This window comes from Pinus tabuliformis, chromosome 1_1 (assembly GCF_031772625.1).
Source record: "Pinus tabuliformis cultivar Carrire ecotype Pingquan chromosome 1_1, CPIR1, whole genome shotgun sequence".
Classification (NCBI taxonomy): Eukaryota; Viridiplantae; Streptophyta; class Pinopsida; order Pinales; family Pinaceae; genus Pinus; species Pinus tabuliformis.
Genome location: NC_142297.1, coordinates 868,674,233 through 868,698,925, shown reverse-complemented (window position 1 = coordinate 868,698,925; position 24,693 = coordinate 868,674,233). Strand labels below are relative to the sequence as shown.

Sequence of the window (24,693 nt, the reverse complement as noted above, 5' to 3'; positions counted from 1 at the left end):
GAAATAGTGCATCGGTCCTAGGTCCTTCATCTCAAATTTAGAAGTGAACTCCCTCTTACATTTGTGAATGAGAGGGTTTGCACTTGTCAGAAAGAAGTCGTCCACATAAAGTACCAGAATGAGAGGATCATCTTCAACCTTAAAGTAAAGGTTCAGATCGACTTCACTTCTAGTGAATCCCAGCTTCATAAGATAACTATCGATCCTGTCATACCAAGCCTGTTGTGCTTGCTTCAATCCATAGAGAGCTTTCTTCAACTTGCATACATGAGATTCCCTATCTTGTATTTCAAACCCCTCGGGTTGTTCCACATAGACTTCCTCTTTGATTGAACTATGCAAGAAGGCGGTCTTGACATCCATCTGATGTAGGTTCCATCCTTGCGAGGCAGCAAGGGCTATGATCAAGCGAATGGTGGAGTATCGGACAATAGGTGCAAATATCTCATCATAATCTACACCTTCCTTTGGAGAGAAGCCTTGAGCAACAAAGCGAGCTTTGAATTTTTCTGCACTTCCATCAGCGCCATGCTTGATTTTGTAGAGCCACTTAGAAGTGACAACCGATTTGTCCTAGGGTCTAGGGACCACATCTTAGAGATCATTCTTCATAATTGACTCATATTCTTTAGTCATAGCATCCTTCCATACTTGTTGCTTAACGACGTCTTCGAATGATGAAGACTCATTTTGAATGATAGTGCTCATGGCGATCAAATATCCTTGCTACTTGTTTGGCTTCTTGCTTTCACAGAAAGTCGCTCTTGGTGCAATGTGCCTCCTAGTGTCTTCGAGAGTCTCCCTAAGCCATGAGGGTTTCCTCTTGGAGGAGGAAGGCTCATGAGGGAGTGGATCAATAGGATTCATAGGTTCATCAACATCAGGCATCGTTTCGTCATTTTTTTCACACTGATTTCTTGTGTCAGCTTCTTTGTCCTTCCTTTGGGAAGGCTGTTGATCTTCCTGAGGGCCATATTTTCGTCGAAGGTGACACCATGACTTATCTCAACTTCCTTTTGACTAGCCACATAAATCTTATATCCCTTAGAATTTTCACTATAGTCAACAACGATTCCTTTCTTCCCAGATGCACCCAATTTGCTTTTTTCTCTTTCGGTACATGAAAATATACGTGGCTTCCAAAAATTCTAAAATGAGAGACATTGTGTTTCTTATCAGTGAACATTTCTTCGGGAGTCTTGGAGTCCAATGCTTGATGAGGGCATCAGTTTTGAACATACATGGCAATATTTGCGGCTTCAGCCCATAGAAACTTCGGAAGGGCTTGATCATGAACCATTGCATGGACAACTTCTACAATAGAGCGATTCTTCCTTTTACGCCACACCATTCTGCTCGAGAGTGTATGGTGTTTTAGTCTTCCTCTTAATGCCAACTCCTCTGCAATAATCTTGGAATTCATTAGATTCGTACTCGGCCCCATTATCAATCCTCAGTATCTTGATTTTCTTCTCGAATTGGTTTTCGGTCAAGGCATTGAAATGTCGGAATCAGGTGAACACTTCATCCTTCTTCTTCAAGAAGTAGATCTAGGTCTTGCGAGAATAATCATCCACAAAGGTGAGATAATACAAGTATCCTCCCAAGGAGTTTACGAGCATCATACTAGATATGTCAAAGTGGATCAATTGCAATATGTCTGTGGTCTCGTTGTTACTTGAGGGGAATGGTCCCCTTGTAAGTTTTCCTATGGCACATCCCGGACATACACATTCATGCTCTACTTTGAACTCGGGCATACCTATCACCATCTGTCTTACATTGGGTAGGGCCTTATAATGAAGATGGGCGAACCTCTAGTGCCATAGTTCAAATTGTAGAGATGTGTCGCATGACATGGCTCCAAATGGACTTCCTCCAACTTGATACAAAGTGTTAACCCTGAACCTAAGAGTAAATGCATCTTTAAAATTTATTTTCCAAACACGTACCTTTCCATCGATAAAATCCACCTTGAATTCTTTATCTTCCATTGTTGAAATGGACACTAGGTTCTTTTTGAGATCGGGTACATATAGTACTTCTTGGAAATGAATAGTGTTGCCTTGATTCAATTGAAGGGTAACATTCCCTACTCCCTTCACGGGATAGGTGGCATCGTCTCCAAGGATGATCTCCAAGTTCGTCTCCTTTTCTACCTTCATGCTCTACTTTGAACTCCGGCATACCTGTCGCCATTTGTCTTACATCGGATAGGGCCTTATAATGAAGATGGGCGAACCTTCGATGCCATAGTTCACGGGATAGGTGGCATCGTCTCCAAGGATGATCTCCAAATTTGTCTCTTTTTCTATCATATTAGAGAGGGCTTCTTTGTATCCGGTGAAGTGCCGTGAGTCACCACTATCAATCAATCAATTTCCGAAAGTGTCCGGAGGAGAGGCAATGGAGAGTTCTAATATAAGATAGTACTCTTTTTGCTTATTGTTAACAACATTAGATTCTCCATACCTGGAGTTCCTTGATTTCTTGGAGGGTCGACCATTTCCTTGATGTCCTGCATTCCTTTTTCCTTTGCCATTTGACTTGCCATTCCTTTGATCATTGTTGTTGAAGTTGCCCCCAGAGTTGTTATGATAGTCATCATCTTGAGGTGTATCCCTTCTATTAGGACACTCCCTTGCATAGTGGCCAAACTTTTTGCAAACAAAGCATCTTCCATTCCTTCCATTTTTGAATCCCAATCTTCCTTGACTTTGCTTTTTTGAGCCTGCATTGTTCTTCCTCTTGGCATGAGCAAAGAATACAGTGAGTTTGCTTCTATTAGAAGGCATTTCTTGCTCCACCATTCTTGTTTCTTCTTGAATGAATCTCGACATCAATTCTTCAAACCCTGGAATTCGATACTTGTTGAGTATAGCAGTTCCAAATACATACCACTTAGGTGGGAGTCCTCCAAGGGTGGTGAGAGTAAGTTCCTTGTTAAGAATGACTTCTCCAATCGAGAGTAGATCATTCTTGATCTCAGTAATCCTCAAGAAATAGGATTGAATGTCCTCATCCTTGCCTTTCTTAATATCCTTCAACTTATTCTTGAGAAATAGAATTTGATTAGCATTGCTAGCCTTGAACATGTCGACCAACTTGTTGTATATCTCCTTGGAGGTCTTCAATTTGGAGATATAGGCCATCAGATGCTTGCCAATGGAATCCTTGGTAATATTTTTCGCTTTGACTTCAGCCTTACTGTACTTGGTCTTCGCAGTGGCTAGTGCATTTGAGGGAGGCTTAGGGATTTTACCCTGCACATAATCCATCACTTTCTTCTCTTCCAAGGTCAAATCAAGAGACATCTTCCATCCATAATAGTTAGATTTATCATGGAGCTTGTCTTCAGTCAGGAAGTAGGATGAGAAACCCATTGAGTCTTTTGCTCTTGTCCAGTTGTCTTTGGTGATTGCTCTTTCACTCTTGCTTGGGCTTTGTCTTCACCTCAGCTTCGATACCATGGTATGTTCTATGATTGAGAGTAATTTTACTTCAATTTCTTTATTAGCCCAATATCAATATCCAATTTAGTAATCACAACAACATGATAGTAGAATGCAGATAAAACATAAACATAAACAGTAGAAGACAAGCCAAGACAAGAGGACACAAGATGTGGCACCAGCCAGGGACAAACCCCAATGTGGGGAAACCCTTGATCAATTCTTCTTTTAGTCTTCAATAGTTCAGTAGAGAGAGATAGTACAATTTACAAATTCTGATAATTTAGAACAGCAGCAAAAGAGACCTAACTAGAAAAGTCAACGCTGGTCAATAGGGCAGATTTGTCCCTCAAAGATTTGGTCAACTTCAGTTAACTTCAGCCTCCAAATAGCAACATGAAACAGCCCTCAAAACAGTCAAATTCAGCCTAGTCAGTCTGGTCAAACAGTCAACCTGCGATAATCTTGAATCACAGTCAATGCTGGTCAAACAGCCTCGGATTTCATGCCCAAAACTGCGGCCTGCCCAAACAAAATTTTTTCACACAAAACCGCAGTCAAAGATGGTCAACACAGTCAAAACAGCCCCCTAAAGTTTTCGGTCAAATCTGGTCAACGCAGGGACAGCAAGAAAACAGCCTTTCATTTGCACATGTGGAGAGAGAGAAGCCCAGAAATCCGTACCCAATCATGTGAGGAGAGAGAGAGGTGTGAAGATGAAGTGTGTCCAAAATCAAATGAAGATGAGGCATCATGTATTTATAGGTTAACGTTGAGGATGAATAGATGTGATTGTTGGGCTTCTGAGCCTACATGAGTTTGCTGGCCGGCCTTGACAATTTGTCCATAATATAAATAAATTCATATCTTCATTGGTACATGTCAGAATCGGATGATCTTTAGATCAATCCTACACCTCTCGGAGAGAGGGATCCAAGAAAAATATCTGTCAGGCCAGGGTAACTCTTCATTGAACGAGAGAAAACACTGATTGATATTTTATTCATTAGCTAGCACTTTATTTATACAAATACAAAACGGATCAGTTCATCTTCTAGATGACTGTCCAGCTTCACCTCATCCGTTTCGGATTAGGTGTCAACATTCCCCCCCTTAATCTGAAGGGATGTTGGTGAGTCCAAGCATCATTCTGAATCTTTCAAGCTTTTCTCTTCCAAGCGCTTTGGTGAAGATGTCTGCAATTTGCTCGTTTGTGGAACAATGACGGAGATGGATTGTTTTGGCCTCAACATGATGTCGGATCAGATGATATTTAGTATTGATGTGCTTAGTACGATCATGGAACTTTGGGTTCTTGGCCAACTTTATTGCAGATGTGTTATCAATCATGAGTGGAGTTGATTGTATTTGTTTTACTTGCAAATCTTCAAGAATTTTCCTGAGCCACACAATTTCTTTCGTTGCTTCAGCTGCTGCCACATATTTTGCTTCTGTTGTGGAATCTGCTGGTACTGATTGTTTGCGTGATCTCCAGGAGACAGCTCCCGATCCAAGACTCATAGCATATCCTGAAGTAGATACCCCAGTTTCTTTGTCTCCATCGAAGTCTGAATCAGAGTATCCAATCAAGTTGAAGTCGTCCACCTGTGTATACTTGATTCCAAGGTCTTGAGTTCCCTTCAAGTACCTTAGAACTCTTTTTGCAGCAGACCAATGTCCCTCACAAGGCCTTTGCATAAACCTGGAGAGGATTCCAACAACAAATGAAATGTCTGGTCTGGTAGTAGTGAGGTAGATGAGACTTCCTACAAGCTGTCTATACTTTGTTGCATCCTCAAATTCCTTTCCTTCAGTAGATGTGAGCTTCAAGTTTTGTTCCATTGGAGTAGAAAGGGGATTGCATTCTGTCATGCCAAATCTGTATAACAAATCTCCAATGTATTTCTTTTGAGAAAGAAATATGGACTTTGGATGTTGGGTTACTTCAATGCCAAGATAGTAATGAACATAGCCCAAATCAGTCATTTCAAAAATTTTTCCTAATTCTTTCTTTATGGATGCAATATAGCTTTCATTGTTCCCTGTCATTAAAAGATCATCTACATATACCACAAGATATACAACTGTTTTGCCAACTTTCTTGATAAATAAAGTTGCATCATCAAGATCAAAATGATTGAAGTTGAGTTTCAGAAGATGCTCAGTTAGTTTTTCATACCAGGCTCGTGGTGCTTGTTTGAGGCCATACAAGGACTTCACAAGTTTGCATACTTTGTGTTCATGTCCTTTCACAGCAAATCCTTCAGGCTGGGACATAAAAACATTCTCTTTTAGATCTCCATTCAAGAATGCAGTTTTTACATCCATTTGATGGACTTTCCAACCGTTCTGAGCAGCTAGTGCAAAGAGTGTCCGGATGGTGGCCCATTTTGCTGTGGGAGCAAAAGTTTCCTCATAATCGACCCCTTCCTTCTGTGCAAAACCTTTTGCCACAAGCCTAACTTTGTGCTTGTCAAGTGAGCCATCAGCTTTGTACTTGTTCTTGTAGACCCACTTGCAGCCAATTGGTTTGGTTCCAAATGGAGGATCAACCAGCTTCCAAGTGCCATTCTTTATGAGGGCATCATACTCCTTCTGCATTGCTTCTTTCCATTCATCATGAGAAGCAGCTTCGTTGAAGGAAGTTGGTTCAAAATCTGTAGACAAGTTCAATTCACAATCATAAGTAACATCCATATCAACAGGTGAATTAGAGTTATCTACATCACCTCCATCTTGTCGGTTTGAATTTCTGGTTCCTGTTTTTCCAATTTCATCAGGATGAACACTTTCAAGTGTCTTTGTCAGCCACTTTGGGGGACCTTTCTGAGATGGTCCAGGCTGTTCTGTTGATTGAGTTGGGTCTGAATCAAGATTGAGTTTCCCAATTCTATCAATTACATCACTTAAAGCATCATCCGTTGTTGGAGTGTCATGCAGGGGAGATTGTTCTTCAGAAGAAGATTCCACATGTTGATCTAGTATAGGAATCCCCCCTTCAAGATGTGGAATCTGATTATCAAACTCTTGAAATGATTTCGGTTTTGTGAATCTATCCAAGCGATCAAGTTGCCGCTCAACAACACTGTCAGATTTGGATGATTCAAGAAAAATGACATCTCTAGATAAAACAAACTTCTTATTTACTTCATCATAAAGGCGGTATGCTTTAGATGTGTTTGAATACCCCAGGAAGATACACTTACGACTTCTAGCACCAAGTTTGTTTCTATGTACCTTTGGTATTAAAGCATAACAGGTGGAACCAAATATCCTGAGATGTTTTACCGAAGGAACATGTCCATACCACAATTCATAAGGAGTCTTGTTTCTTATAGCACTAGATGGACATCTATTCTTTATATATGCAGCACATAGAACAGCATCAGCCCAAAACATTGTCTTTACATTTTTGAAGAAAAGCATGGATCGTACCATATTCAAAATTGTTCTGTTCATTCTTTCAGCTACACCATTCTGTTGAGGATTATAAGGCACAGTTGTTTGATGTTTAATCCCATGTTGGCGAAGATAGTGTTCAAATTCATTTGATGTATATTCTTTTCCATTATCAGTGCGAATAGACCCAATATGAGATTGTGTATCATTTTCAATCCACTTATGAAAATTCTTGAATGTTTGAAAAGCATCAGATTTGTTCTTCAATAAGTAAACCCAACACATTCTGGTGTAATCATCAATAAATTTCATGATATATTTATTTCCATTTGCAGAAGGAACAGGCATTGGACCACATAAATCTGAATGAATAAGTTCAAGCTTCCTATGTGCTCTTGAATGTGAATCATGAAAAGACTGTTTGCTATGCTTTCCTAGAATGCAAGCATCACATTGTTTATGTTTTCTAGGAATTGTAGGCAAACCAGCAACACCATTTTTCTTCAACAAGCGGAGACTATCATAGTTTAAATGTCCAAATCTAGCATGCCATAATAAACTTGATGGAAGTGTACTTTCATCATGATGAGAAACATATGAAAAATGTTGTGCATGAGTAGAGGTTCCTTGCAGTTTAAGGAGTCTTTCTTCTTCTATACCCCTCATGACAAGTGAGTGGTCAGATGCCTTTCTTACCTCAAGCTTGCCATCAAACATGTGAATGGAGTGACCTTGCTGGCGGATGTGGACCAGGGACAGCAAGTTTCTCTTCAGCTGTGGGAGATATAGAACATGATCCAGAAGAAAGTCTGGAAGACCAGGCAGTTTAAGCCTGATTGTGCCAAGCCCTGATGGCTTGATTTTTGACTAATCTGCAAAGTATACCGCTCCATCAACATTGTCAGTGAAATCTTCAAAAAATTCTTTCCTATAAGTCATATGACAGGTTGCTCCTGAATCAAGCAACCAGTGATTTTTCGAAGAAGCAAGTGAAGCATTAAACAAGTCTTCATTTACTCCAATGTTACATTGTGCCTCAATATAGTGAGAGGATTTAGGTGCTTTACCTTTGTCTGTGTCATCAGTTTTACCTTTCTGCTGGTTTCTTCTCTGCTCAACCTTGTCCCATGGTAGCTTGCATGTAGAAGCATCATGTGATCCATTTCGTTTGCAGCGAATGCAATGCAGATCTGACTTTTCTGCTTGAGAATGTCTGCCCCCCCTGCCTCTGAAGTATCTTCCTCTTCCCCTTCGTCCACCTCTTCCTCTTGCAGAATCTTGAGCAGGATGCTTTTCTTTGTAAGCAAGGCAAACAGTCTCTTCAGAAGATTCAGGGACTGTTTTCTTTCCAAAGGCTTTCTCTCTTTCAGCAAACTTTTTCACAAGAGTGTCAAAGGTTATATCTTTAAGATTTCCATTTGCTTGTAAAGACTCAAGATAGTTAGAGTAGGTAGGATAGAGTGCTTTGAGAAAGGCAATAAGAGAGATATCCAGCTCAACCTTAGTGGATTTTATATCCTGCATTATAGACTTTATTTCAGATGCAAGAGCAAGAGGATCATTATTTTTCAGTTCAAGAGTGAAGAGTTTAATCATGAGCTGAACAACTTCAAGTGCAGAATGTGTATCATAGAGTTCTTTAAGCTTTTGTAAAGCTTCAAAGGCAGTGGAATAGCATGAAATATGACGACTTACTTCCTCATTTACAGATGCTGCGATCAATGCAAAGGCTTTGCTGTTCTTGTTTTCCCAAATGGCGAGTTCTTTGTCTGATGTGGACTGCACAGGGTCTTTGTCTTCTTCTCCGACACACACTCCTTTCCACAGCTCATTGTAGATAAGGGTGTGTTTTACCATCCAGGACCATTCAGAATAGTTCTCCTTGCCAGTGAGAACTATTCCGACCATAGAAATGATTGAATGCATTCTGTAAAAAAAAATATCTCTGCCAAAAACTTCTGTAAACAAAATCCTTCTGAAAAAAATATCTCTGCCAAAAACTTCTGTAAAAATATCCTTATATCATAGCCTTACGCATTTTATTCTTCTTCTAACATTTCATCAGCATGTCATGAGCATTTCTTATATCACCATCACTTCCATAATATTATGTTTTTTTTTTTTTAAATACGAGGGCGCTCAAATATATATCACTGTTTTTGAAAAAAAAGAGAGGGCGCTCAACATATATCACTATTTTTGAAAAAAGAGAGGGCGCTCAACATATATCACTGTTTTTGAACAAAAGAGAGGACAGCATAATATATATCATTTCAATATATATTATTGATGTAAAAACTGTTCAAGAGGACAGCGTAATAAAAACTCCGCTCCATTTTTATTTGTCAAGCCATAACTGTTCCGCTGCTATCTCAACGCTAGTTACAAATAACTCCTCCCGCTCACCACTGGCCTTCTTCCCTACAGGAATAGTAAACAATACGCAGCCAATACCAATAGCATTCTTTTTACAAACAATACGCAGCCTCTATCAATAGCATTCCTTTTACAAACAATACGCAGCCATACCACCGTATGTTGCCTTTTCTTATATCTGCATAAAGGTTATACCACGTATGCAGCTTACAAACTTTTCTTGCAATACCACAGTCTTTACAAAAACAACGCGGTCATAGCATTTAAATGTATATCCACAGCTAAAAAATACGCAGACCACAGTTTACAGTCTTCAAACGCAGTCACAAAAAACGCAGTTCTTTATAACAAAAAACGATACCACTGGATTGCTGGAATGAACGCTGGATTGCTGGATTGAACGCAGTTCTTTATAATAAAAAACGATACCACTGGATTGCTGGAATGAACGCAGTTCTTTATAATAATTTCACAGTTTACAGTCTTCAATAAAGCAGTGTTTTTTTTTCTTAGCGGATGAAGGACTCCGCACCATTAAAAAACCGATACCACAGTTCTTTACAAAAAACACAGCGCAGACTTCAATATGACGCAGCGTAATTTCAACATAGTCATAAAAAACGCAGTCACCAGCGTAATTTTGGAGTGAGATAGGTTTTACCTAACAGTGGAAACGCATATACCATTTTGCTGGAATGAGATAGGTTTGAGCAGAAACGCATCAACGTACAGTTCCACGGACAGAGGGCGCAGTCTTCATGTCAGAACAGAGGGCGCAGTCTCGGCAGTGTCAGGCCAGAGGCGTTCAGGACAGAACAGACCAGGAGTTACAACCAACTTGGGACCTGTGCTCTGATACCATGTCAGGCCAGGGTAACTCCTCATTGAACGAGAGAAAACACTGATTGATATTTTATTCATTAGCTAGCACTTTATTTATACAAATACAAAACGGATCAGTTCATCTTCTAGATGACTGTCCGGCTTCACCTCATCCGTTTCGGATTAGGTGTCAACAATATCAGCTGTCATAAATAAGATGACTCATGTGGAGTTTGGCCCTAGTTGCCAATTTTAACAGTTTCAGAACTAGAATAACTGGCAGCCATATATTCTGCTTTTGTTGAACTAAGTGTTGCATAAGTTTGTACTTTGTTAATCTACAAAGTTGCCCTTCAAACTAGAAGGTTCCAACTTGGTCCTTTTCTCATCTGGAATATGAATGTAGATAGCACAACTGAAAAACTCAAAGATGTGTTACTTGAGGCTTCTGAATGCCTCCTCTATTGATGTCTTATCCTTCAAAATTCTGTGAGGATACCTATTCAAAATATAGACAATGATAAGACGTTTATACACAGAGACACATGAGCAGAACTAGATCATGAATCATGGATTTGTCTGCTTTATGATAGATCTGTTCCTCCTCTTTGCAACCCCAATCTACTGAGGGTTGTAGGCAACTATCAATGTTTTCTTGATTCTTGCTTTCATGCAAAAGGTATCAAACTCCTTTGGGGTATACTCCTCTCAGTAGTCAGACCTTAACACCTTAATCTTTATACCTATTTGATTTTCTATAAGACCCTTAAACTCTCGAAGCTTCTCAAAGCCCTCATCCTTGGTTTTTTTGAAGTAAGTCTAGGACTTCCTAGAAGAATCATCAATGAAATATTCATAGTAAATGTTACTTGATAAGGAAGTTGAAGAGATGGGCCCACATACATTTGAGTTGATTAGGTCAGAAACCCCTCTTGACCTATGCTCACTAAACATCCTTCACATGCTTGCCAAGCGCACAACACTTGCACACTCCTTTATTCTCAGCCTTGAAGATTGGCAATCCCTACACCATGTTTTTCAAGACTGGAAACATTCACTAGTGCAAGTGACCTAGTCTCTTTTGTCAAAGCTCACAAAATTTGTCACTATCATACCCTAAAGTTCTTATAGGATTCCCTTGTAATTTAGGATGAGGACTTGTTGATCTTCAAAGTTAGCCATATATGTAGGATATATCATCACTGAAATTGGAAAGCGATTTTTAGTTAAGCTAGGTACATACAAAACATCAATGACTTAGTAAGCTTAAGGATATCACTTGATGGATCCCACTCTTGCAACTTGATACATGGCATCATCACCAAGTTCTACTAAAGATACTCTTGTTAGAGGTTGTATGTTTGCAGGCTCCATTGTCCACATACTAGTCGACCTTAGACATGATGTCAGATGACGGGCATGAGACCATTGAGAAGTGTATCTCGGGATTGGATGAAAGCTCATCCACTTGAGCTGATACTTTTGTACTCCTTGCAAGTTGCTTCTGGCACTGTTGCTTGCCCTTCCCCTTCTTTTGATGACATTGGAAGCAAAGTGCCCAAACTTTTGACACTTGAAGCACTTGATGTGGCTCAAGTCCTTCTTTCCTTGGTTACAAGAACCTAGCTCCTCTGGCTTCCCTTTTTAACCATTCTTGTTTCCCTTCTTCCTCTTACTAATGAGGACAACATTCTGCTCCTCCTCAATGCCTACAATAGTCTCCTTCTAGTTGAAGTCATTCCATAGCCTCCTAAAAATGGGAAGTTTTTAAAATTTTTGGCTTAGATGTCATAGCCAAAAAGTTTCCAAAAAGAACAGGACCTATTTAATGCAATGGGTACTAGCTCTTCACCCTTCACCTCCTCTCAATTGCTGCAAGCTGATCATGGAGATCAATAATCTTCATTAAGTAGGCAACTACGATATCCTTTTGCTCATTTGCAGGGATTAAGCTTATTTCTTAGCAATGTCTTCTGTTTGATGTTCTCACTATGATAGAGTGACTAGAGCATCAAACATGTACTTTATTGTGGTCTTTTTGGTGATGCGAGGGATCTAATGATCCTTCATAGGTTCAAGTATGACTCACTTGACCTTGGCCATCTTCTTTTTATGATTTACCAATTACACAGGTTTGGCTGCTTGGCAGGCTCTACAACTAGTTTCTCAAAGAAGTTAGACAAAACCTACTCCAACAATATCTTTGTGCCTAGAGGCGCTCTCCTGCCTGGTATGGAAGAGATGTTGTAATGTCGTGTCCTGTTATGTAAACATTTTGACTTGGTCAAATTGCATAAATAGAAATGAAATAAAATAAAAAATAAAATAAAATAAAAAATACAAATTAATAATTAAAATAAAATTGAGGTAAAATAGTCAATTTATCATTGGTGGTTTTTGGGCTCCAGGTTTTGACAACCCATGGTTTTGCCAATGGTATTCTTATGTAAGAATAATTTCTACCAGGCGAGATCCATCTCAACTCCAGATCTATCGAGTGTCGAGAGGGATTAAATCTCTTGTGGTGAAAACCTCTTTTAGAGTGAAAAGAGATTTGATCCCTCCAAGTTCTTGGTAGACCTGGAGTTAAGATGGATCTAGGTTGGTTACCTGAGACTTCCCTGTGATGAAGTTAAGAGGGACCATCCAATCTGTCCTTGTATTTGAGATTGACTGTAGCCATACTGCTGCATTGGAATATCGCGTAAACAAAAGTTAAAACAGATCAACGGCCTAACAAAGAACCTGACAACCTGAAACTTCACTGTGCTTTCCTCAAGCATGGATCACAGCATCTGGCCTTTGGAGCCTTGTGACTGCTACCTTTCATAGGTAGCAGTCCTACTATCTATTCAAGGATTTTTAGAATGTTTCAACAAACCTCTCTGATACCATTATGAATTTGTCTAACTACTTGTAAACAAATTCTTCTTCTAATGGAAACTAACAGTCTAAATCTAAAGGCTAATCAAAACTGCAATCCGAATCTCACTATAATCTTGATGTTGGGTTGTGTTATATTCTTTCCACGTAGTTAATAGGGGGTTTGAAGGGCACCTGTAAGCCCACTTTATGGGGTCCGGGGCAGCGCCCCGGAAAATTTGGGTTTTGCACCATATGTTAGGTTGGGCGGACCCACCTATGGTTTTGTGCATGATTTTCGCACATGTTTTTTGGACGCGATAGTTTTCGGTCCATGGTATTGGACGCGATGGTTTTCGGTCCATGGTATTGGATGCTTCGACATGTATAAATATGTATTGTAACATTGAAAGGAACATAATGAAAAATCAAGCTGGTAGTCCCGATTTTGGGATGCAGGGAAAAATCTTTGTGCATATTTGTTTTATGGGTTGCTCTCGCATTGTTTATTTTCTTTGTTTAAGAATTCGTATGCAGGTAATTTCTGTACAGGGTTAAAACCTACATTTGGTATCAGAGCTGTTTTGGCTTCAAGGGGACGCCTTTGTTGCTGAGGGGTTTCGCTCGGGCCTGTGGTAGACCCTGTTCAGTGGGAGATTTGCGAGATCGATTCTGGTGGTGAAAGAAGATGGCGAGCAGTGGAAAGATAGAGATTGAGAAGTTCAATGGTCAGAATTTTGAGTTGTGGAAACTCAAGATGGAGGATCTGTTGGTGGATAAAGATCAGTGGATCGCGGTAGATCCGGGTACTAAACCATCGGGAGTGACCGATGAAGAATGGAAGAAGTTGGATCGGAAGGCAAAGAGCACAATACGATTGTGTGTCTCAGATTCAGTATTGCTGAATGTATCAGGGGAAGCTACGACAAAGGCTTTGTGGGTCAAGTTAGGGACTTTGTACCAATCTAAGTCTCTGGTGAATAAACTGTTCCTGCGGAAAAAGCTGTATAACCTGAGGATGAAAGATGGAGACTCGGTGACAGAGCATCTGAATGCGTTTAATACTGTGGTAAGTCAGTTATTATATGTTGATATTAAAATTTCAGATGAAGATAAGTGCATCAGTCTGTTGTGTTCTCTACCAGATTCGTGGGATAGTCTGGTTATTGCAATAGGTAGCAATGCAACTGCTTTGCAGTTTGATGAAATAGTCTCAGCCTTGCTGACGGAGGAGATGAGACGGAAAAATATGGACAACCAGAATGGTGATGCCTTGTCTGTACGAGGACGGTCCCAGAACAGAAACAAAAATAAGTCATCGAGTGGGAGATCTAAATCTAGAGGGAGATCTAAATCTCCAGGAAAACCTACAAAGATGGTCTGCTGGAAATGTGGAAAGGAAGGGCACTTCAGAAGGGATTGTAAATCTAAAGCTCCTGATAAAGGAAAGGGATCTGATGATGCTCCTTCTGCAGAGGTGAAAACCACCTCAGATGAAGGTGGGGATGTGTACTTGGCTTCTTCAAGTACACATGTAGATCATGAGGCATGGTTGATTGACTCAGGTGCATCCTTTCACTTCACTCCCCATAGAGAGTGGTTCTGCGAGTATGAGAAATACGATGGTGGTGATGTTTTCTTAGGAGATGATAGGAAGGATAGAACCATTGGTTGGGGAAAAGTAAAGTTGAAGTTGCAAGGTGGAAGGGTTAGAACACTTCCGGGTGTTCTACATATTCCTGCATTGGCCAGAAATCTGATTTCTGTAAGCAAGTTGGATGATGCAGGTGTAAAGACGGTGTTCGAGAAAGATACCTGCAAGATGGTTCGAGGAGCACTGATATCAATGCGAGGAGTTCGGATTGGAACTCTGTACAAGCTGCAAGGTAGCACTGTTGTTGATGGGTGCAATAGTTCTATGGTTCCTGAAAATGGAGTAGAGAATCTAGTGGTCTTTGGAGAGAAGACCATGTTGTGGCATCAAAGGCTTGGACAGATTGGAGAGAAGGGCCTTTGAATACTTCATGGTAAAGGTATGGTAGAAGGTATGAATAATAGCTCTCTGGATTTTGATTTCTGTGAAAATTGTGTATATGGGAAGCAGAATCGGGTGAGTTTCCCCTCTGGTGGTAAGAGGACAAAACAGATATTAGAGCTTGTGCACAGTGATGTGTTTGGACCTGTGAAGGTTCCATCACTGGGTAAGTCTGTGTACTATGTATCATTCATAGATGACTTCTCAAGGAATACATGGATATATTTTCTTAAGAAGAAATTTGAAGTCTTTGACAGGTTTAAAGAATTTAAGGCTCTGGTGGAAAATCAGACAGAGAAGAAGATAAAGGTGCTGAGGACAGATAATGGTGGAGAATTTTGCAGCAAGGAATTTGAAGAATTTTGTAAGAAGTGTGGTATAGCACGGCAGGAGACTACTCCATATACACCTCAGCAAAATGGAGTCGCAGAAAGAATGAACAAGACGTTGATGGAAAGGGAAAGAAGCATGCTCAGTGGTGCCGGGTTAGGACAGGAATTCTGGGCAGAGGCGGTGGATACTGCATGTTACCTGATCAACAGATCACCTTCATCAGCGTTGGAGGATAAGACTCCACAAGAAGTATGGACTCGTAAGAAACCCTCTCTTTCACATCTAAGGGTATTTGGATGTGATGCATATGTACATGTTCCAAAGGAGAAACGAACCAAGTTGGATAGTAAATTTGAAAAGTGCATCTTTATTGGGTATAAGGATGGTTTAAAGGGTTATAAGCTTTGGAACCCAGTCACACGGAAGGTTGTGTACAGCCGAGATGTGTTGTTCAGAGAGGTAAAAGATGTTATTCAACATGAAGTCCAACCAAAGGAACCTGAGAAGATAGAGTTTGAGCCAAAGGAGGAAGAATCCGACTCTGCAGCAGAGGAGGAATTAGAAGACGAAGAGCCACAAACTCCGGCTGTGAGAAGATCAGTTCGAGAAAGAAGGCAGCCAGAAACGTATAGTCCATCTTGCTTTCAGTTCAAATTTTGCTTTGTCTGTTACTGATAATGATCCCAGAACTGTGAAGGAAGCAGTGGATTCAGAGGATGGAAAACTCTGGAAAGAGGCCATGGTCGATGAAATGGCATCTTTGCACAAAAATGAGGCTTGGGATCTGGTGGAGTTGCCGACTGGAAGGAAACCCATTGGCAGCAAATGGGTGTTCAAGAAGGAGACAAATGCAGAAGGAAAGGTGGAGAAATACAAAGCCCGGTTGGTAGCAAAAGGTTATTCCCAGGTGCCGGGAATTGATTTTGGTGATATTTTTTCCCCTGTTGCCAAGGTAACTTCTATTAGATTACTTTTATCTGTTGTTGCTGCTTTTGATTTTGAGGTGGAACAGATGGATGTGAAGACAACATTTCTTCACGGGTATTTGGAAGAGGAAATCTACATGAAGCAACTTGAAGGCTTTGCGGTGAAGGGTAAGAAAGAACTGGTATGCAAGTTAAAGAAGTCTTTGTATGGGTTAAAACAGTCAACAAGGATGTGGTATCAGAAATTTGATACATTTATACGAGGACTTGGCTTCACCAGAAGCAAAGCAGATCATTGTGTGTATTTTAAATTAATTGGTGACCGTATTATTTATCTGGTCTTGTATGTGGATGATATGTTGCTGGTTGGAAATGACAAAGAAATTATCCAGGATTTGAAGACCCAATTGTCCTCCAAATTTGACATGAAAGATCTTGGTGCTGCAAACTATATTTTGGGCATGGAAATTAAAAGAGATCGGTCAAAGAGGAAGCTCTGGTTAAACCAGAGGAAGTATGTCGAGACAATACTCCAGAGGTTTAATATGCAGGATAGTAACCGGTGAAGGTTCCTATTCATGTAGGTGTGAGGTTATCTGCTGAACAGTGTCCCAAGACACAAGAAGAGGAAGAGGACATGTCCCGTGTTCCATATGCAAGTGCAGTGGGTAGCCTGATGTATGCAATGGTCTGTACTAGACCAGACATTGCACATGCAGTGGGAGTATTGAGCAGGTTTATGTCAAAACCTGGGAAGGAGCACTGGACAGCAATGAAGCGGGTTTTCAGGTATTTGCGTGGCACTAGTGATTATGGTTTGTGCTACCAAGGAAGACCAGGATTGGACAGAGTGTTGGATATTCATGGCTTTGTTGATGCAGACTGAGTTGGAGATCTGGATCAGAGAAGATCTACAAGTGGGTATGTGTTTAACCTATTTGGAGGTGCAGTCCGTTGGATGAGTAAGAAACAATCTGTAGTGGCACTATCAACTACAGAGGCAGAATACATGGCAGCCACTCATGCAAGCAAGGAAGCAGTTTGGTTGCAGAGATTGTGTTCAAGTATGGGGTTAGTACAGGGAGCTATAAGAATAGACTGTGACAGCCAAAGTGCAATTTTCTTGGCAAAGAACCCTGCTTATCATTCAAAGACAAAGCACATTGATGTTCAGTATCACTTTGTGAGGGATATGATAGAATACAGAAAGGTGTTGCTGGTAAAGGTGGACACTTTGAAGAATACTGCAGATGCATTGACAAAATCTGTGAGCTCTGAGAAGTTCTCTTGGTGTAGAGAAGCAATGGGAATCTCAAGGCTGAAAAAATGACTAAGCTCTCCTGTGGCCCCCTGTGGAAAGAAAACAACAAGTGGGAGATTGTTGGGTTGTGTTATATTCTTTCCACGTAGTTAATAGGGGGTTTGAAGGGCACCCGTAACCCCACTTTATGGGGTCCGGGGCAGCGCCCCGGAAAATTTTGGTTTTGGACCATATGTTAGGTTGGGCGGACCCACCTATGGTTTTGTGCATGATTTTCGCACATGTTTTTTGGATGCGATGGTTTTCGGTCCATGGTATTGGACGCGATGGTTTTCGGTCCATGTGGTATTGGATGCTTCGGCATGTATAAATATGTATTGTAACATTGAAAGGAACATAATGAAAAATCAAACTGGTAGTCCCGGTTTTGGGATCCAGGGAAAAATCTCTATGCATATGTGTTTTATGGGTTATGCTCTCGCATTGTTTATTTTCTTTGTTTAAGAATTCGTATGCAGGTAATTTCTGTACAGGGTTAAAACCTACACTTGAAACACACTTGGAATACATTGGAACACATAGATCAATGTCAAAAGCCCATGTTACTGCTATTCCAGTACTGCTGAATGAAATTTGCTACAAAATTTGCTAGAAAGGATTTTGTGTAAGAACTGAAACTAACCCTATTACAGATCCATACTCTCACTCTCTCTTATAAGTGACACCTAGGGTTTATAAAAATAGATATATTGGTTAGATCTCTGGATCTGTGCCCTATCTAACTGATAAAAAATGAATTCAGAAGAACTGCGAAAAGTAAAACAGAACTGCCTCATCTAACTTTAGCACTTTATCTTTGACCTGAAGCCTAAGGATAAACTTATCCTATTCTATTTATGGCTGGTGCATACATGCGTGCATGTGCCTTTATTGGAATACTAAAATTTGTGATGTGCCCTTACTGTCTATTTATTGCTGCATTCTCACCAACAGATCATTATGCTGTTTGGAATTTAATGCTGCATGGATTTGTGTAATGCTGCTGCATAGAAGGTGCTCAGATCTGCCATGTGTGCTCCAACCTAGTAGAAGATGATCTGTGGTACACTATCTAACAACAATGAGTCACCAAACACTTGTATTTTTAAATGCCACTGTGGGCTGCTAGTTTTAAGAGTATTGTTAGGGCAATAAGCTCGGTTTAGTTATTTGATCCTCACCTAAATCTATTTTAAATCTAATACAGTGAGAGTTATTGAGATAGAGCACACCTCTGGCTTCCCTTTTTAGGGGGGTACCTTGACTAGCTCCATCAAAGTAATCCCCATGTTCCAGATTTGTCCATAGGAGCACGAATCAACTTTTTCTGTGTAGGGGTTGATGAAAAAGCTTTGAAGTTTGAGAAGATTGACTGACCTTGGAAGGCACATTGAAAAAGAGTTATATACCTGTCTTCAAAGATTTCAACATTTCTGTCTTTCCAGATTCCCCATGAAACAATTAGAGGAAGGCCTTTGAGGTCTTTGAGATCTGAGTTTTGCTACCACTTTTTAAAGCACTCTTCAGCATATCCTCCTTGTCCACAGTTCTTTATCCTTCTCAATCTATCCATTTCAGTCCAGACTTCCCTTTAGTAAGCACAGAATATCAGTAAGTGGCCTATGTTCTTTTCACCTCCTTTACACATTATACATTTGCTTGGACCCATTCCTTCTCTAAAGAACTTCCTATGTGGGTGATCTATTTAAGATTGCCAACTGCATGTAAATAATGAACTTTTGAAAGGTTTTGATCCAGATGTGCTTCCACCATGAGAGTGTGCATTCTGGTCTGTCCAGGGTATATGATTCTTATCCTAACTTTGGAGTGTAAGTCCCCAAGGCTGGATTTTAGACCAGACATGTTCATCATCAGAGTCTTTTATATAGGCATGGCACACTTTTGATTTGTTTATAAATCCTTTCGATTGAATATTGTCTTGGCCTTTGAGTCCTCTCTGTTCAGCGCTCTTCCAATCCTGCTGCCAAATGGAGGAGTTTCCTGGTCCAGCTGGCTGGGTCAGATTGAAGAGCGTTTATCACTGCTTCTGGCAGCTTGTACTCAGCTCCACTGCTTATCCATGGGTCTATACTGATCTTCGCCTTAGCCTCATTGCGAACCTTCCATGCCAGCTAATTTTCTATTAAAAGGAATGCTATTGTCAGTACTTTCGATAATATGGATGCATTGCTGATTGACTTGTTTGGGTTTCCAATCCTGTCTTCTGCTGAATTGGGCTCAATATATCTTTGAATGTGAATCTGATTCCAGAGGTCCTCTTTGGATATTAGTCTCCACACACACTTGGCTTTTAGGGCTTTCCCGAAGGAATGATATTCTATGTGTAATGCATGTGGACTTTTTGGTCTACCTTTATTTTAATGTTTTCTGAGCAAAAAATAGTCTTATATTATAGAAAACAGATCACGTACTGTAATTGCTTTCTCTTTGCATCCATGCTAGAAGAGCCAACATATCAGATTGGGCATTATATTTGGAATGTCTCATGTCATTCTAAGGACAAAATCCACAACAGTGATAAGATTGAATGTGGGCTTTTATTTTTATTGTGCTCTTTCCAGCTTTGTGGCTGGAATGGGTTGTAGGTCCAATTGAATCTGTATGAGTTTTCATCTCTCTTCATCCAATGCTCTGCCTTCCAATACATATTGACAGATTGGGCTGTGTCACATGTACTTGCAATATGGTCCTTATTTGGGCACTTTCTCTTTTACAGATGCTGTGGCGAGATGGCATGACTGGAGATTTCCAACTTTGAATACTGTACCTTCTCATTCAATTTTAAAAGGGCTTAACTTGGCACACAAAGCTGGAAAAAATGTAATTAGTGTGTTCTGTAGGTGTCTACTGTGTTTTCTATACCTCAATATAGGGTTCTTGTAACAAGTTGGTGTTGAGTTAAATCTGACCCAGTATTCTCTTTGAAATCTGCTTGATCACTTTTAGTTTCAATGCTTCTTATGACTTTTTTTCCGGCTTATATTTCAGTAAAATGACAAAAATAAGTATCAGCAAGTGTTTGAACTTTGGTATTGAGTTCAACCTGATTGTATTTTTTTAACTTTCTACAAACGTGTTATTTATATCTGGTATAAGCAGATGGGGTATAGAGTACTAGGCTTGGGCAGTTACATCTTGTAATTAATCTATTAAGATTGGTTCTGGTCTCCTTAAGTCCATATCCAGATGGGTCATGAGGGGAATGCAGAACATAATTTTGTATTCCTATTGGCACTGGGTCATAGATCCCACAATCCTTCGTCTAATATCTAGTATTTGTCAATAATTAGGTTCCACCATCCTCCAATCCTTAGTTTTAATGTTTTGTGTTCTTTTATGGTGCTTATTTTTTAGTATTTAGATCCTGTAATGATCCTTCTACTATGATTGGTTCTTTTTAAATTCTTTTCTAAGTCCTTGATGTCAAAGGAACAGAATTTCTTTATCGAGTCAGGCAAGTCTTTGTTCATTGGAATTAAAAGCATTTTACGGAAATGAGAGTGCTACCAGGCAAAAATTTAGATAATATAGTTCTGTAGTTTGATGCTACAACAAACATTGTTTGTGCAGTCACTGCCTTGTTTGGTTATTGGTATCAATTTTACTTTGGTACTGTATTTAGATACTTTAAGCTAGATCATTTCCGCATAAGATTGATAGGAATTTGACTCTGTAGTGATTATAAAAAACATTGCTGTTTATCTATCCTATTTTAGTATTGTATTTAGATACTTTAAGCTAGATCATTTCCGCGTAAGATTGATAGGAATTCGACTCTGTAGTGATTATAAAAAACACTGCTGTTTATCTATCCTATTTTCGTACTACCACACGACTTGCCATTGTGCTTAACATAAAATACAAAATAGCCTAACATTGATACCCACGCTTCCCATGCACCTAGGATGGGAGGATGCCAAGGGAAATGTTTCCCACGTCCCCTTTTAGGGAGACATGGATGTCGGGATGTGTTTCCCTGAAAGGGGTGCTTGTGGGCAGCCCCCCTCAAAAAGGGCTAGGCGTCCCCACTTAATTTTGCTTGAAACAATAATTTATGAGTGGGGAAGCTTAATATGGAGGAGAATGTCTTCCTTTATCTTTCTTTTCCATCTTTTTACTTAAATTTTTAACATTACCATTAATTGATTCAGGATGTTTGAGAGTGGTTATGACCTCATGTTATTCCATATGGAGAAAGTAAAATTTTAGATTTCACTCAAAATCCATCCGACTTAACAATTTACAGGATTTCAGGAATGAGGGGATTGCGATGTTTCCATTGGATTCTCTTATATATAAGGGTTTGGACTCTCTTATATATCCAGCTGTCCCCCCTATTTTTCCCTAAAATTTGAGGGTACTCTCACACGTCCCCCCTGTGCATCTCCCCAAACATGTGTTTCCCTATCCCGGAGTGTTGGTGGAACATTAATTTTAACTTGCCAACATAGAAGGGTTGAAAATATATTATCACTTCATATTGAAATACGCCCATGCCCTTCAAATTTGATCCCAGGTGGAAGAATTATTTAGGGAAAAGTATTTTGAAGTGTGTTCTAGTGTTTGCCTTTTTAGAAAATGTTAATCTTTTTTCAAGCTTTCATTTCAGTTCTTATAACTGATTCGTTTGTTTTACTTTAGTGGTTTATTTATAATAGTTAAAAAGGCTTATGAGATTTAATGGAAACCTTTTACACCCACACCAGATATGCCAATTTGGATGCACCATTTATATTGTGCAGTTGTGATGTTTTGTGTTAACGATTGTGCTGAATAGCTTTGTGTGTTGAATGATGTAGGTACCTTCAAGACAATTTTGACCACATACGGGAATCATATGAGATGGATCCAGATATGAAGTAAGAATTCTCCAACCATGTTAACTAATGCATTCAACTGTCCAATGTTCTTAGGTAACGGTCTTGTAAGATTTCTTCTGACAATTTCTGGTAACAAGAGTGTTATTGTAATCTCTGAAGATGTTGTAAGAGCTAGTACTAAGAGCTTATGATAAGCCTTTTGTTGTCAGAAATGTGTGAGGAGTGAATGTTACAGGATTGCCATTTAGTATATTGAACAGTTGAATGATAGTTAACATGTAAGCAGAGTTCAGTTCTGTATGGGAATCAGATGAGATGGGTTGAGAATTGAGATATGTTTCCAGATTCAAAAGTAAAATTCTACAAACATGTTAACTGATTCATTCAGTTGTCCAATGCTCTCAGGTACTGACCCTGTAATATTTATTCTGACAATTTCTGGCAACAATAGGATATTTCTAAGCTCTCAAGATTTCACATAATGGCCAACTCTTAAGAGCTTATGATAATCCTTTTGTTGTGAAAAGTTTGTGAGGGATGAATGTTAAGAGGATCAACACTTGAGCACATTGAACAGTTGAATGATTAGTCAATGTGTAAGCACAGTACAGTTCTGTATATTCCTTCATATAACCCTCTGAAAAGGTATAGCAAACATGCATGGTGAATATAGAATGTCTCCATATTTTGTGTTGTGAAATTAGTCATATTTTATGGTTGAAATATTGGTGAGCATTGTCATAGCGCGTTTAAAGTATTTTTTGTGGACTCATAAGTCTTCTGCCTAGGGTTATGTAAAATAGATACAGACTTTAGTTTTGAATATGATACTGAAGTGGCAGTCATCTGTTATTGTGTGGATTGTCATGTCACTTGACAATAATCATCTGAACAGGCTGTTTCCAAATTGCTTCAGTTTACCAAATGAAATGATGTTTTTATACAGTATGTTGGAAATATCTAGGTTAGTCACCTTGAAGTGCACCTATTATCATTGCATTTCTTACGAGCAGCTTTTAGGATTGTTTTGTATTGTAAGCAGAGTCTGTCTTTGTATATATTTTGACATGTATGTGGTACCTTGCAATTGATCCTGGTTTTATATATTTTGGCAAGCATACAATACCTTGCAATTGATCCTGCTTTTTTATATATTTTGGCCAGAATACAATACATTGCGATTGGTACTTTGTACAAAAGAAAATTAGGTTGAATTGATAATCTAATGTGTTTTAGTGTTCTTGTTTTACTGGGGTAGAGCTAAGGTAAGACCATTGAATCTAACAATCCATGCAGCAAGATGCGAACATCATTTCAATATTGGTGAGATGGTTTCCTGGTTGGATAATTCTGTTCATTTACGCCTTGTAGTTCTTCAGGAGTCTGTGCAAAATATGAAGAGGAGGAGCTAATGTTAGCTAGAGAAACCCTTCTACTAAGCCACCATTGATTCCCCCATCACTAGACCTGACAAAATTAAATACTACACTTGCAAAGTGCATGCATATTCCAGATATTTTCAATGGCAATGCATATGAATCACCATTTTCAAAACTCCATAAGCTCATGGCAAATAATTCTCACCTGTTTTTTGACAGGCTACTCCAAATCCAGTTAACACAGTTGCTTTGTCAAGGGATCTACACAAGAGCATAACCATGCCCATCATCTTCTGAGTTGCAGGAGCAAAACTGTACCCATTGTCTTCTGAGTTGTAAGAGCAGATTTATTACATACAAATGGATGTATGTCAATTTCATACACTTCCAGAGCTTTAACATAATGGAGATCAGAAAACCAAGGACAAAACATGCATGCACAGACCAGGATGGTAAGCCAACAAGGAGGTACAACAAAGTTGCACAGTAAAGCATTATCTCATAAAATAGAAAATTTGTAAATGTCAGCTTCTTCTGTGGTTTGGATAGGCCATTTCAAACACACACACACACATGCTCAATTGGTATTGCCATGTGTACGGGATTTGTATTGTCCTCTTCAAATTAATTACCGAAGGGAGGACACAATAGCCTATTTAACCCCGTAGGCTATAGTCATTCGTAAAGGGGGACTATTATTTGATGTTACTTGGGTAACATTGGATAATGATAGTTAATTTGGGGCAAATGTAGGGAAACTTGTTAGCCACTCAAAATCAAAATTAGGAGGGAAAAACCACAAAGGGATATATGAAAAGGAGAGAGGATATTCATTGTGATCATCATGGTTTTGTAACCTTTCTGATTTTTAGCTGAGGTTCATGGAGGGTTTAAGACCCCTTTTTTCTTTTGGTTTCGGTGGTGAAAGATTCCACCTTAGCCAATCCCTCTATGTCATCTTGCTACAA

At 39.5% G+C, this 24,693-nt stretch overlaps 1 protein-coding gene across 2 annotated transcripts in view; it reads left to right on the top strand.

Moving 5' to 3' along the window:
* The window catches only part of LOC149217044 (uncharacterized), a 29,723-nt gene extending 6,429 nt beyond the window's left edge, over window positions 1–23,294 (top strand). The window contains exons 3-4 of one of the 2 annotated variants that reach the window (XM_089392930.1): window positions 20,243–20,346; window positions 22,326–23,294. In XM_089392930.1, the coding sequence (XP_089249056.1) occupies window positions 20,243–20,346; window positions 22,326–22,346 (125 nt within the window). In that variant the 3' untranslated portion in view covers window positions 22,347–23,294. The remainder of the gene's footprint in view (window positions 1–20,242; window positions 20,347–22,325) is intronic. The other variant, XM_089392931.1, reaches the window with a different exon arrangement.
* The last annotated feature ends 1,399 nt before the right edge of the window (window positions 23,295–24,693 follow it).